The 15,999-nt window shown below is 39.6% G+C and overlaps 1 protein-coding gene across 1 annotated transcript in view; it reads right to left on the bottom strand.

Annotated features, from left to right (window-relative positions):
- TGM2 (transglutaminase 2) overlaps positions 1-15,999 on the bottom strand; it is a 596,777-nt gene that overhangs the window by 105,717 nt on the left and 475,061 nt on the right. The window contains exon 11 of the mRNA XM_044090196.1: positions 9,941-10,101. Coding sequence (XP_043946131.1) covers positions 9,941-10,101 — 161 coding nt within the window. The remainder of the gene's footprint in view (positions 1-9,940; positions 10,102-15,999) is intronic.

Below are 15,999 nucleotides of genomic sequence, written 5' to 3'. Positions count from 1 at the left end.
ATTTCCAAAACATAACCATTAAATAAAATCACATCTTTAAAAACAATTCTAAATATGCATATTTTCAAATACTAATATAGTATACCTAAAATAAGCATCACAAAAGCTAGTAAAGATTTTTTTAAAAGTTGTATGGATGTGATGAAAAAAGTGTGTATGCATAATTTTAGTCCCTTTTAACCTATTTGTAAAAGGCAAAAATGTATAAAATGTATACTTTGCCCCTCAACTCAGTGTAAACAAGGGGTAAAAAGTATGGATACTCCAGAGAGCATATATTTCATAATAGTTTGCCTTTCAGGTTACCCATTACCTTAGACAACAGTCACCCTTCTGATAAGAAGGATTCCCTAAGAAAAGTGGAACCGCGTAACCTCAACTGTCTAGACAACAACTGACCAGAATACATGTATTGATCATCTTCTAAGGTAGGATTTATATTTCAAAACTGGAGCGATGTTACAGCTCTCATTTAAACCGGGAACATTGAAGGCATCTAGTCTAAGTTGCCACTCTAGTTCCCGGTTTTCTAAGAGTAGAGGAGTAGGGCCGCCTCTGATGGTAGCTTGTACATTGTCGATACCCATAAATAGGAAACTATGCCCTGGATTTTTTATCACATGCTTAGCTAGGGCATTTTCTAGTTTCCCATTTTTGATCGCATAGCTATGCTGGTAAATGCGATCTCTAAATTTTCTATCTGTTTTTCCAACGTAGAAGCTTGGACAGCAAACACAGCTAGCTATATAAATCACCGACCTAGTTTCACAGTTAATCCTATGTTTGATGTTATATTTTGTTCCCTTGATGCAAAATGTACTACCTGTACGGATAGTTTTACACCAATTACATGTCCCACAAGGGAAGGAGCCAGTGGTTCTACTAAGCAAATTCTGTTCAGGATCCTTTTGTAGTAACTCTTTAATGTTGGTTCCTCTCTTATAAACTATTCTTGGTCTTTGTCCTAGTCTCTCCGCTAGAAAAGTATTGTTAAGGATGAAGTACCAGTTTTTGTGAATGATCCTTGTAATAAGTTTTGAATTACCATTGAATGTAGTAATAAAACTTGAAGATGAAAAACTTGGCAGATCACTGCTTTCTGTATTATCAGGACTAGCCTCACTGGCCAAGTTGGTACTGTTTTCCTGTACATCCAAAAACTCAGAGCAGACAAAGGTTCAAAAAAGCCAGTACTCCTCTTACGTGTGACTTCCTGGATGAGTTCATCAATTAATATTCTAGGGTAACCCCTATTGAAAAACATATTTTCTAACAGTGTGCACTCAATGGAAAAATCATTCAAGTCACTACACATTTTAACCGCTCTCACTAATTGTCCTTTGACAATTGCCCTCTTCTGTTTATAGGGGTGAGAGCTGGAGAAGTGAAGGAATGAGTTAACATATGTTTCTTTCCTAAAAATCTTTGATTTAAATCTAGAGTGTACTCTGTCTTTGATCAGTTTTACGTCTAAATAATCAATTTCATCACTAGAAAAGTGGTGGGTAAATTTAAGAAAATTGGTTGTATCATTGATATATTCAATGAATTCTGATGCAACCTGTTGGTCCCCTTTGAGAAGAATAAAAACGTCATCGAGAAACCGAGTATAATAACAAATCTGTTGTTTCCATTGCTCATTTCCAAAAATATGACATCTTTCCCAGTGGGCCATGACCATATTGGCCACACTGGCTATCAGGAGCCCATGGCTACCCCTTGTTTCTGGACATAAAATTCCTTTTCAAAAAGGAAAAGATTAGAAGTGAGTACAATATCCAGTAGTTCTAAGATGTTATCTATCTCAACCTTGGGTGCTTTTAATTCCATCAAGAGTAACCCAATTCTTTCTATTGCCTCACTGTGAGGAATAGAGGTATACAGGTCAGCTACGTCAATGGTTAGGAAATTGTAAGACTCATCATAACTGATGTTATTGATGTTTGCTAAAAGTCCAGGAATCTTTACAGATACTGGGAATAAGTTTGATATATTTACCAAGCAAACCATCTATGTATTTTGCACATGGATAAGTAATAGAACTTCTCCCATCAACCAGGGCTCTAAATGGTGGATTCCTAAAGTTTTTATGGACCTTAGGAATTCCAAACATTACTGGAACCCTAGGTTGTGAGATGTCTATGTAATTATACGTATCCATGTCTATCCTACCATTGATGAAAAGATCCCTGAAGTACCCTTTAATTCTGTTCACAGTTCCATTCATAGTGTTAAGGGAAGCACTTTCATAAGCAGGGGAGTCTAAGACCATTAACATTCTCTGTATATAGTCAGTATTTTCAAAAATGGCTAAGCCACCCCCTTTGTCCGGTTTGATGACTCTAACCGGAGAATCACGTAAGTGATTTAGTGCTTGTATTTGTTCTTTTGTGATGTTAAATGTGCTACGTGAGGAATTACTCAACCTGTCAATATTCCTAATATCCAATTCACATGCATTTTCAAAAATTCTCAGCACTACATGTATTGGAGGGTTGAAAACACTACTAATTTTAAAACACTATTAGCATTGTTACTCATATCATTAAATAACAGTTTCAGGTTGAGTTTACGTACGTAGCATTTCAGTTCTATAAGTAGTTTGACAACATCACAGTATCTAGTAGGCACAAAGGTGTTCCCCAGAGCTAGCAATTCTACTAGTTCTGGTTCAAGTTCCAAAGTTGAAAAATTGTAAATGGTAAAGTCACCTTTTGAGTTGTGTACTATATGTGGGAACTCAATGTTGTTTGAGGAGACAGTTATCTGTTCCAGTTCTTCCCCTTCCCCCCCCGTTGTTGATTGTTCCGGTTCCCTAAAAAATTACTCTGTGGCGGCTTTGAGCCTGAATTCGCAGTCACATTCGTAGGCGCTTCATTCGTCGTCCCTGATTGCCCAGGTTTATTTCGGTTCCTGTTGCTTCTCCTAGGGCCGTTATCTTTTTCTACCCTGTCGCAATCAGTGCTGGCTGACACCTGCTCCACTTCACCTTCGTTGCCATGCTCTTTATCAGTGAGATCGTTTGGTTCCCCTTGTCTCACTGTGAGTTTCGGATAGGCTCTATCATTTTGATATGTAGCCCTATCTCGAGACAATTTTTTAGATTTGTTATTTTTTAACTTAATCATAAAGGAGTCGATGCTCGAGAATATGCGGTTGTAATCATACTTGAATTTAGAGAAATTAATATCAAATTTAATCTCTCTATCAAGCAGATTGATCTCTTGCATCAGTTCGTCAACGTACATAGAATAATGTCTGATAATCAGTTCAATTAGTTGTACCCCCTGCATTTGGAAAAGTGATTGCAGGTCACTTAAAAAGGCAGTCCCTGGAATCAAGTTTGAAGGAGAAAAGTTATTCCTCAAACCCTTAGGCACGATGTTCTCATTAAGGCACTGTTTAAAATACGCTGTTTCTAATTGCAGCTTCCTTAATTTCAAAATCTTGTTATCTAAGGTTTTGAGTTTCTCATTGATATCAACAGTACATTTACGGTTTGAACCGTCAACTGACACCGGCATGGGCATGTCATCTCCAAAAGGTTTTAAGAAAAACTGTTGATATCAATGAGAAACTCAAAACCTTAGATAACAAGATTTTGAAATTAAGGAAGCTGCAATTAGAAACAGCGTATTTTAAACAGTGCCTTAATGAGAACATCGTGCCTAAGGGTTTGAGGAATAACTTTTCTCCTTCAAACTTGATTCCAGGGACTGCCTTTTTAAGTGACCTGCAATCACTTTTCCAAATGCAGGGGGTACAACTAATTGAACTGATTATCAGACATTATTCTATGTACGTTGACGAACTGATGCAAGAGATCAATCTGCTTGATAGAGAGATTAAATTTGATATTAATTTCTCTAAATTCAAGTATGATTACAACCGCATATTCTCGAGCATCGACTCCTTTATGATTAAGTTAAAAAATAACAAATCTAAAAAATTGTCTCGAGATAGGGCTACATATCAAAATGATAGAGCCTATCCGAAACTCACAGTGAGACAAGGGGAACCAAACGATCTCACTGATAAAGAGCATGGCAACGAAGGTGAAGTGGAGCAGGTGTCAGCCAGCACTGATTGCGACAGGGTAGAAAAAGATAACGGCCCTAGGAGAAGCAACAGGAACCGAAATAAACCTGGGCAATCAGGGACTTAATGAAGCGACTTAATGTGATCAATTCAGGCTCAAAGCCGCCACAGAGTAATTTTTTAGGGAACCGGAACAATCAACAACGGGGGGGGAAGGGGAAGAACTGGAACAGATAACTGTCTCCTCAAACAACATTGAGTTCCCACATATAGTACACAACTCAAAAGGTGACTTTACCATTTACAATTTTTCAACTTTGGAACTTGAACCAGAACTAGTAGAATTGCTAGCTCTGGGGAACACCTTTGTGCCTACTAGATACTGTGATGTTGTCAAACTACTTATAGAACTGAAATGCTACGTACGTAAACTCAACCTGAAACTGTTATTTAATGATATGAGTAACAATGCTAATAGTGTTTTAAAATTAGTAGTGTTTTCAACCCTCCAATACATGTAGTGCTGAGAATTTTTGAAAATGCATGTGAATTGGATATTAGGAATATTGACAGGTTGAGTAATTCCTCACGTAGCACATTTAACATCACAAAAGAACAAATACAAGCACTAAATCACTTACGTGATTCTCCGGTTAGAGTCATCAAACCGGACAAAGGGGGTGGCTTAGCCATTTTTGAAAATACTGACTATATACAGAGAATGTTAATGGTCTTAGACTCCCCTGCTTATGAAAGTGCTTCCCTTAACACTATGAATGGAACTGTGAACAGAATTAAAGGGTACTTCAGGGATCTTTTCATCAATGGTAGGATAGACATGGATACGTATAATTACATAGACATCTCACAACCTAGGGTTCCAGTAATGTTTGGAATTCCTAAGGTCCATAAAAACTTTAGGAATCCACCATTTAGAGCCCTGGTTGATGGGAGAAGTTCTATTACTTATCCATGTGCAAAATACATAGATGGTTTGCTTGGTAAATATATCAAACTTATTCCCAGTATCTGTAAAGATTCCTGGACTTTTTTAGCAAACATCAATAACATCAGTTATGATGAGTCTTACAATTTCCTAACCATTGACGTAGCTGACCTGTATACCTCTATTCCTCACAGTGAGGCAATAGAAAGAATTGGGTTACTCTTGATGGAATTAAAAGCACCCAAGGTTGAGATAGATAACATCTTAGAACTACTGGATATTGTACTCACTTCTAATCTTTTCCTTTTTGAAAAGGAATTTTATGTCCAGAAACAAGGGGTAGCCATGGGCTCCCCATGTGGGGCCAGTGTGGCCAATATGGTCATGGCCCACTGGGAAAGATGTCATATTTTTGGAAATGAGCAATGGAAACAACAGATTTGTTATTATACTCGGTTTCTCGATGACGTTTTTATTCTTCTCAAAGGGGACCAACAGGTTGCATCAGAATTCATTGAATATATCAATGATACAACCAATTTTCTTAAATTTACCCACCACTTTTCTAGTGATGAAATTGATTATTTAGACGTAAAACTGATCAAAGACAGAGTACACTCTAGATTTAAATCAAAGATTTTTAGGAAAGAAACATATGTTAACTCATTCCTTCACTTCTCCAGCTCTCACCCCTATAAACAGAAGAGGGCAATTGTCAAAGGACAATTAGTGAGAGCGGTTAAAATGTGTAGTGACTTGAATGATTTTTCCATTGAGTGCACACTGTTAGAAAATATGTTTTTCAATAGGGGTTACCCTAGAATATTAATTGATGAACTCATCCAGGAAGTCACACGTAAGAGGAGTACTGGCTTTTTTGAACCTTTGCTCCGTTCTGAGTTTTTGGATGTACAGGAAAACAGTACCAACTTGGCCAGTGAGGCTAGTCCTGATAACACAGAAAGTAGTGATCTGCCAAGTTTTTCATCTTCAAGTTTTATTACTACATTCAATGGTAATTCAAAACTTATTACAAGGATCATTCACAAAAACTGGTACTTCATCCTTAACAATACTTTTCTAGCGGAGAGACTAGGACAAAGACCAAGAATAGTTTATAAGAGAGGAACCAACATTAAAGAGTTACTACAAAAGGATCCTGAACAGAATTTGCTTAGTAGAACCACTGGCTCCTTCCCTTGTGGGACATGTAATTGGTGTAAAACTATCCGTACAGGTAGTACATTTTGCATCAAGGGAACAAAATATAACATCAAACATAGGATTAACTGTGAAACTAGGTCGGTGATTTATATAGCTAGCTGTGTTTGCTGTCCAAGCTTCTACGTTGGAAAAACAGATAGAAAATTTAGAGATCGCATTTACCAGCATAGCTATGCGATCAAAAATGGGAAACTAGAAAATGCCCTAGCTAAGCATGTGATAAAAAATCCAGGGCATAGTTTCCTATTTATGGGTATCGACAATGTACAAGCTACCATCAGAGGCCCTACTCCTCTTAGAAAACCGGGAACTAGAGTGGCAACTTAGACTAGATGCCTTCAATGTTCCCGGTTTAAATGAGAGCTGTAACATCGCTCCAGTTTTGAAATATAAATCCTACCTTAGAAGATGATCAATACATGTATTCTGGTCAGTTGTTGTCTAGACAGTTGAGGTTACGCGGTTCCACTTTTCTTAGGGAATCCTTCTTATCAGAAGGGTGACTGTTGTCTAAGGTAATGGGTAACCTGAAAGGCAAACTATTATGAAATATATGCTCTCTGGAGTATCCATACTTTTTACCCCTTGTTTACACTGAGTCGAGGGGCAAAGTACACATTTTACACATTTTTGCCTTTTACAAATTGGTCAAAAGGGACTAAAATTATGCATACACACTTTTTTGCATCACATCCATATAACTTTTAAAAAAATCTCTACTAGTTTTTGTGATGCTTATTTTAGGTATACCATATTAGTATTTGAAAATATGTACATTTAGAATTGTTTTTAAAAATGTGATTTTATTCAATGGTTATGTTTTGGAAATACTTTAGGTGTTCCAGATTGTATATTATGTTTTATATCTGTGATGTACGTCTCATTCCTGTAAGGATTGTAAGAATTGTAATTAGCTATTTACCTCCAGGAAGTGACGTACTTGTTTGTTATTTAAATGTTTCACAAGTTTTGGCGCCTTGTGAGCATTTTCTTTTACTCTGAAGAAGCTTCCGTAATACAGAGAAGCGAAAACCTTTTTTATTTCATAAATAAATTTGCGTTAAGGTTCCAGTGGTTTGCGGGTCCTTTGTGGCTTCTGTATATACCTTAACTAGACAATGCCCTGTAACTGGGACATTACTCTCTCTCACACACACACACACACACACACACACACACACACACACACACACACACACACACACACACAGTCCCTTTCAGACAAAGTCTGACTTGCGTTTCTGCTGCAAAACTGGTAGCTCACACTAACCTGACTTGTCTTGTGTTTCATAATGCATTTCTCCAGCTCAGTCTACCTGACCTGACACAAGTCTCATGCACCAATTCTACCTTTCAAATCTCATGCATGCTCTCTCCAGTCTAACTGCATGCACGCTGACAGCTCTAAATGGACTCTTAAAGCAGAAGTGGACTTTTTTAATTAGTGTTTCATGACCAGGCCAGCCAGTTATGGGCTTTAGGCAGCTGCCCAGGCTGCCTTGTGGTGGATACGACCCTGATGCCATGAGTGAGTGAATGTGTCTGCATGTATCCTTTGATAAACTGGCATCTGAACTAAGATTAGTATCCCTCTCTTTCCCTCTCTCATTCTCTCATACTCACTGAAATCCAGAATAACCTCTGGCAACCCAGCCACAAGTAGGTGTTGAGGAATAAAAGAATGTGTGTCGCTTTGTATATAAACAATGGAACTGCTGGCATTGTATTGCATGTCTTGCTAGATCCTTTATTTATACACATTTATTTACTTATATATTTTTCTTTCTTGGCTGGGAAAAGTCGGACTTGGTTGACCGGGGAGAAGAGCTCCACATTTAAGTTACACATGATGCAGATTTATAATTGCAGGGTAAAGCACCTTTACATGAGCTTATTTATGTGATTTCTGAACATTTCTTAATAAACATAGCATTTTAATACAAAAAACAAGAGGAAAATTAACATATATTGGCTAATTATTAAATAGAAAAATAAAATACAGTAACAGTTAATCTATTTATAGCATAATGGCTGCAGGGAAAAAAATCAAACTTTGGCATTTTTGATGTTAGTAATAGTTTACAGACATGCAAGCAGTATCACCTGGTTTCAAAACTATCTGTCTGGACGTCAGCAGGCCGTACCTTGGCACCACCACCTCTCCACTCCCCTACCAGGTGCCTTAGGGGTCCCTCAAGGCTCCATCTTTGGACCTCTGCTCTTCTCCCTCTTCACCAGTCAGCTTCATACCTCCACTTCTCATGCCTTTGTGATACAATATGCAGATGACTCTACCCTTATATGTGCAGCCTCCTCTCTACAAGACCTCCACATCATAACTGAAGATTCACTTCTATCTGTAGAAACATGGCTTACCAACTCTCAACTTATTCTAAACCCCAATAAAACAGAATTTATTTTATTTTACCCCTCAAAAGTTTCCTCTTCTTACTTAACTTTCAACTTAGAGTCCAAAAATAAAACCATTATTGCCCCAATAACATATATAAAAAAAATGTTAGGCATTGAACTTAACAATCTGCCACTGGCTTCCTGCATGGTGGAAGACAAAACCTTCTAAAAATTCAAAAAACAAACTGGTGAGCCGCTTCTTAGTTAAAAATTTCGAAGTGTAATTATGTGCTTTTTAAAGGGGAGCCGCTAGGGGGCGCATCTGAGTTAAGTAGTGATGTATTTATAGTGAAACAAATGTATGGTGCAGTTTATTTTCTGAGGAAGTTGGTGCAGAGCGCTGACAAAAAGCTTGTTTTTAGCTTAATAAAATTTCAATTTGGGTTTTTTCGTTTATTGGCGTTCTTGTTTACAACATAACCTGTGGATTATAAAGAACTTTGTACACATCTATCTCAATCCAGGAGTTTAAAGGCGCTGGACCTGCAAGGGTGTTTTTTTCACCAGTTTGTTTTTTGAATTTTTAGAACAGTTACAATATTGCTAATCTAAAAACAGTATTTTTGATAGTTTTAGAGGGAAGAGTTGCAAATATTACTTACATTTATTAAGTATTTGGGGGACAGCATTTTGAGAGATGTTTCCATTTTTAAGTGACTGGTGTCCATGGGGTTGGGGGGGTAGCACTAAGAGCTTGTGAGTACAAAATGGAAATTGCTTACTACACCCCTGTGAGGAAGAGCAATAAGTTATAGTAGACTGGGAAGCAAAGTGGCTGTAAGAGTTGGAGGAAAGTAATCTTAGTAAAGCTAGCCAGGTGAGCTGGAAGAACAGAGCTATCTTTGGCATAGTCACACATGTAAATTGTTGTTAGTATTCCCATAATATTCTGAATATGTTCTGTTTTATAAAAAACGTTTGCAAACTGTATCTATTTACTATAATTATGTTATCCAGGACAGACACCAAAACAAGCTCTGTTCAATGGGAACATAAATATACAAACAAGGAAATTAATAATTTAATCTGCATGATTCTGGTTAGCATACTTCATGGAACACCACAGTGGTAGAAATTTCATTGGGTCCTGAGTGGTTTTGTTTAACTCTTGAAGTGATTAACTGAATTCATTAAGATGTAACTAATTTTAAGTAAACTAAAATAACTAAAATGAGGATGCCAGATATAAATCAAATAAAAACTACATGGTGAAATTTGCAGATGACTGGGAATACAGAAATGGAAAAGTAATTGGCAGTAATAAAATACATAGGACAAACGATGCATCCCATGCAAATACATTTATGAAAGACCTTTTACCTTGATTTTGATATCTGGATTGTCGATAACTATGCTTCTTGTGGCCAACATAATATCTTTGCTCTTGTACTCGAACAGAATAGCCATCAGTTTAATCAGGTTGTCTTCCGTCATGGTAGTACAGTACTTGTTGTAGAGAACACGAAGGGGTACCGACTTTTCTAAATAACAAAAAAAGTAAAGCAGAAGTTAATAAAGTGACACGTCACTGAGTGTAATTGTACACAAGTGCTGCTGTCTTGGTTGCTTTCCAAGGCAGAATTCTACAGAACTGCAGTATAAGACAGACCATGACTACAAACATTTACCTTAACTATTCTGCATCAATCCTGTGAATAAACTATCAGATTTTTCTGTGCCATTATTCAGATCAGTACTATTAGTTTGTAAAAGGCTGGGAGATCTTAGAGCAGTGAACCATGACAGGATATGGGTCATGCTGCTTTTACCTTGAAAGTGGGGATGCATTTGCACTATGATGCTAATTCCCAAGTTATGGATAAATCCCAGCTCAGTCCACATTCTGAAATGGTTTGCAGTAATTGAAAAATGCCTTTTGTATCTATTTTAACAAAAAGAAAATGCTATATTTACATATTTTTTATAGGTTCATAGGTTCATACTAGGCTATCAGCCCTGAGGCAATTATAAGCCTAGCCCGATTCTGTATGGCTTACGCCACCCCTTGATTTGAGTATACTGTACCCTTTTTAAGGTTTAGTTTACTGTGCCTCTGTCTAACAGTGACACGGGAGTAATCCCTGGGACAAACCTACGATCCCCCATCCACTTATCGAGATTCTTCTTGAAGAGATTCAGTGAGGTGCTCTGCCTCACATGAACTGGAATTCTATTCCAGAGTGAAGGGAGCCTCTGGGTTATGAACCTGTCCCTCCAGCAAGTTCTATTTATTTCTGTGCTGAGGTTCAAGTCCCTCGAGCGTGTGGCTCTAAGGGATTTAGATTTACTGAGGTGGAGCATGTCCATTAATTCTGGATTTGACATAGCTTTGTATGTCAGGCATAGATCGCCTCGAAGTAGGCGGTATGCAACTGAGTAGAGCTGGAGTTTTTTTAACCGAGCAGCATATGGCATCTGTTTGAGACCCTTGATCCTCTTGGTGAGATACTTTTGGGGTCTTTCTAATTGCTGCAGGTGTCGGTAAGGTACATTCCAAAAGGGGCATTGTATTCTATGATGGGCCTGATGAGGGATGAATAAAGGGGCACGATTACCTCTCTTGATCTAGATGTGAAACCCTTCATGATGAGGTGGGCTATGTAGAAGGTCTTTCTAACCACTTTGGCAATGTGGTTTTCAAAGGAGAGATTGCTATCAACTTGGGTCCCCAGGTCCCTAATAATTTTCTCTGTACTTAATGGGTTTCCGCCTATGTGGTAATTTGTGGGCACATTATTTTTGCCAAAGGGTATGACTATACATTTTTTGGCATTTAGCTTTAAACCATGGCACTGGCACCAGTTATCTGTCTCTGTGAGACCTTTTTGAAGGATGTTTGTGTCAGCTGGAGAGTTGATTATGGCGCACAGTTTGCAGTTGTCTGCAAACTTGGTGAGCCATAGTCCTCCCACATTTGCCTGTACCTCGGAAAAGTATATACCGAACAAGAGTGGTCCCAGGACAGAACCCTGTGGGACACCACTTGTGACCGGTTTCGAGTCTGACATGGCTCCAGCAACTCTCACTCTGTGGGTTCTGTCTTTGAGCCAGTTTGCGACCCATCTTGTGACATAGGGGTTTATATTTAAGCTGGATAGCTTATCTATGATGCCAGTGGGGTATTGTGTCAAATGCCTTTGCAAGGTCCAGATAGGCTGTGTGGACTACCTTCCCTTCATCTATGGCTTTGGTGACTGTTTCAAAGAAGTCAACCAGGTTCAAAAGGCAGGATCTGCCCTTGACAAAGCCGAACTGGGTAGGATCTAATGTCTGTAGGTCCCCAATGTCTTTGTTTATGAGCTCCATGATGATCCTCTCCATAGCCTTGCAGACTAAGCTAGTCAGGCTTATGGGGCGATAGTTTCCAGGGTCCGTAGAGGCTCCACCTTTGTGGAGTGGGACCACTGTTGCTGTACGCCATTCTGTGGGCACATATCCTGTAGTGAGGCTGAGATTGTATAGCTGTTTTATTTGAGGGATTAGTTCCTCTTGTAGTTCATGTAGAACGCAACCTGGGACGCCATCTGGTCCCATGGAAGCAGTGTTTTTTGCTTTGGAGAGGGCAGCCTTCACCTGAGCATCTGAGATGTTTGGGAGGCAGCTCTCTGCCGGGATAGATACTTGCTCTTTTGGGGGGGGGGTGGAGAAGTTTGCACTGAACCTGTCTGCCAGGATATTGGCGATGTCTGTGGGTTCAGTGTATTTTTTGTCGTTTAGAATCAACTCAGAACAAGTCTGGGAGTTGCATCCCAGGTTTCTAACATAACTGAAAAAAGCCTTATGATTGTCTTTGGTGTCCTGTGCAATTTTTCTCTCGAAGCTGGCCTTGGAGGATTTTATGAGGGATCGTAATTTTTTGCTAGTACTGATCAGAGATGCCTTCCCTATTAGGGATTTTGCTCTATCATGTAGTAGCTTCCTCCTTCTGTTGTACAGTTTATTTATGGCAGGGGTCCACCAGACTGGACGCCTGCCCTTGGATGATTGGGTCTTGGTTTTGTTTGGGATAGCATGATCCATGCATTCAAAAGCAAAAGTAACAGTTCCAGTAAGGCAGTAAGCAGAACAGATGATAACTGCTATGTATCTCTGTAAAAAACGTTCACCAGTCCACCAGGTAGCAGAAGAAACTTTTAATAAAAATCAATTAAAAAACAAGTTGAGCTCTTTCATCTATAAGTAATAGACTTCATCAGAACCCTTTCTTACAGAGATACATAGCAGTTATCATCTGTTCTGCTTACTGCCTCACTGGAACTGTTACTTTTGCTTTTGAATACTGTGCGGCGGTTCCTGGTTTCGTTTTTGCTTATGATCCATGCATTCCTGGAGATGTCCGTAGAATGCATTTATATAGGATTCTGCAGTTTGGGCTGTAGTTTCCACTGGCCCTGGGGCCTTGAAGGATTCCACTTCGGTTTTGAGAAGTGAGAAGTTCGCTTTTGAGAAGTTTTTCACTGTGGTTTTCTGGGCTGGGGGTGGGGTTGGGATGTGGACATCCAGTGAAATTAATTTATGGTCTGATCTTACCAATGAGGGATATACTTCTGGTGTGGAGCATAGAGTCCCCATGTTGGTAATGATCAGGTCTAGTATGTTGTTCCCTCTTGTTGGAGTGGTGGCTAGTTGTTCCATAGCATTTGAGTTTATAATTTCCAGGAATCTTTGGGCTAAGGTGCTGGTGCTTGAGTAGTGCTTCCAGTCAATGTTTGGGTAGTTGAAGTCACCCAATATAATGGTGTTCGGAGAGATCTTCATGTTCTCCAATGTTTTCAGGAAAGCCGAATGGGATTCCTGACTTTGAGAGGGTGGTCTGTAGGATGCTATAAACTGAAAAGCAGTCTTGCCCACTGTTAGTTGCACATGGATGGTCTCCGCTACTTCGTGCAATGCCACTAACCTGGAGGCGTGGATATCCTTGATAAATATGGAAACTCCCCCTCCTTTTGTGGTTCGGTCCGGGTTTTGGGGCCGAAAAGCATGATATGAGGTATAGCCTGGTAGTGCTGGGGTGCTCTCTGGAGCCTTGAACCAGGTTTCTGTCACTGCACAGATATCGATGTTCTCCATACTGAGGAGAGCTTCAAGTGCGTGCATCTTGAGGTTAAGACTTCTGGCGTTTAGCTGCATTACCCTTAGTTTCTTGTTCCTTGTGCTGTCTATGGGGGTGGGTTTGACTTTTGAGCTTTGCCTAAAAAAGGCACTATGGGGGTGGCAAGAGCCTTTGCCAATATCCAAAAGTGACAGGTGCAAGCCGTCCCTAGCGAAGCAATGTGGCTTGTCGAGCATGTCATCCCAGGCTGACAGACACTGGATCCCCTTTGAATGACACCAAAATTTTAGCCAATTGTTAAAATCGATCATTTTGTCTTTGTACTGTGGCATCATTCTAGGTGAGGGTAAGATGCTGCTCAAGGTCAGGGTCATACCAGCCTGGGCTACATGATCAGAGAGCTCCTCTATGTCTCTTTTCATGTAGTCCAGGGAGGTACGTCTCAGGTCATTCACACCAGCATGTACAATGACTGAGTCATATTTGTATTTGCTTTGGAGTGACCTGAGTGCTTGCATTATGTGTCGGATCCTAGCACCCGACAGGCAGCTCACTGTGACCTTCTCTTTATTCAGCCTGGTGAGCGGACGTCAGTGTGTCTGACAATAGAGTCACCTATAACAAGAGTATCAGGTGTGTTATTCAGCCTTAAGGGCTGTGGCTGCTTGGCACACTGACTTTGTGGGTTATGTGTTGTGTGTGTTTTGTTTTGAGGTAGCGTTTGCTTGGATGTCTGCTTTGGAGGTCTCTGTTGCTTAGGTAGATTTTTATTTAGAGCCTCCGAGTATGTTTTTGTGTATTTATGTGTTTGGTTCGCTGATGTGGTGGGACTATGTGATACTGGAATTGTGTTGTGTGAGGTTACCTTCTCCTCCTGACTGGTTACACCAGTTTTGAGATGAGAGAGCTCAGCCTCTAGTTTGGCTAAATAGTTGCATCTCTCACATATATTTTAACCTGTTTGGAGGAGGAGAGGGTTGTCCATGTACATGAGACAGTTGTAACATTGCCTCAAATTTCCCAGATTCACCAGCTGGACTGGAGAGGAAACCATTGACTGACCTTTGGACATGCTAGAGTAATAGGGAAACTGAATTTAAGACGGACCAATAGAGGACAGGGTAATCGTAGAGAGTATAAGAGTAAGTAGTGCTTATGGTTTAATAGTGCTAACTTGTAGGATTACTTAATTGGACCAGTGAAGGGCCTTGGAATGAGAATATGGTGTTTAAATTGAGAGATAGAGCAGTTAAGGGAAAAAGTGAAGAGCAGACTTTGTGGAACCAGGAATAGTTTAAACCCAATTAGGCAGCGCTGCCAGATGTTGCGCTATGCACAAAAATGCGCAAAACCGTGCAAAAGAGCGTTTTAAGAGAGGAAGATGATTAAATATTTATAACTTATCCCTACTTCACCCACTGAGATACAAGAGAAATTTGCAGTCTAAGAAATAGCAACCACAAAAGGTAGCATTACAATAAACCTGATATAAGATCAGCACGCAATGATAGTACCAGTGGGGCATAGAGTACAAAATAAAAAGACAGCATCCAAAGATGAAAGGAATCACTGATGTGACGAATCTAGTGTGATGGAGGCAATTCTCCCACTCTGGCTATCACTGCTTGGACCACAACTGGTACAGTGCATGCAGTTCTGGTAGGACTACTGGGAGGCTGAGAGAGAGAGAGAGAGAGAGGCATAGAGAGAATGTAAGAAACTCACATACAGAGATATGGAATGAGACATTACAATGCAGGAAAGTGTGCAGACAATGGTGACAAGGGTGATTGGGGATGGATGTACTGAACTATGATGGAAGGAGGTGTGAATGGGACTCTTCATTAAAAAACAAGGAGGGATGGACTGCAACAGCCCTTGAAATGGGACTGTGAATGAGAAGGTTTATGAAAAAACTCAGAGGTGGACAGAAGGAGGTTCAGTTAACAATAGATGGTATAAATTCCAGAGTGAATTTAAAGAAGTGTTATTTCACAGGAAGGATGGTAGATACATGGAACAAGATGCCTGAGTGGGTATTGGCGTGTAATTTGACTGATGTATTTATTGGATACATGGATGAGAAGTGAGGTCATGGTGGAGGAGCAGCTATGGGGTGCTAGTAACACAAAATTGGCAGATTAGACAGTCTTCTTCCGTTGGCAATAACATTGTATGTATGTTTGTATGACTGCATACACAACATTTCAACCGTGAAAAGTTCTAGTGAGACAAATAACTATGAAACAAAAAAAAGAAGACAAGTGACTTTTGAAAAAAAATTTTTAGCCCAGGGCATCTAAATTCACCGTTTCAAAAGTGTTTC

Source organism: Protopterus annectens, chromosome 12.part0 (assembly GCF_019279795.1).
Source record: "Protopterus annectens isolate FY-2018-M chromosome 12.part0, PAN1.0, whole genome shotgun sequence".
Taxonomy (NCBI): Eukaryota; Metazoa; Chordata; order Ceratodontiformes; family Protopteridae; genus Protopterus; species Protopterus annectens.
This window is presented reverse-complemented; position numbering and strand designations above follow the sequence as displayed.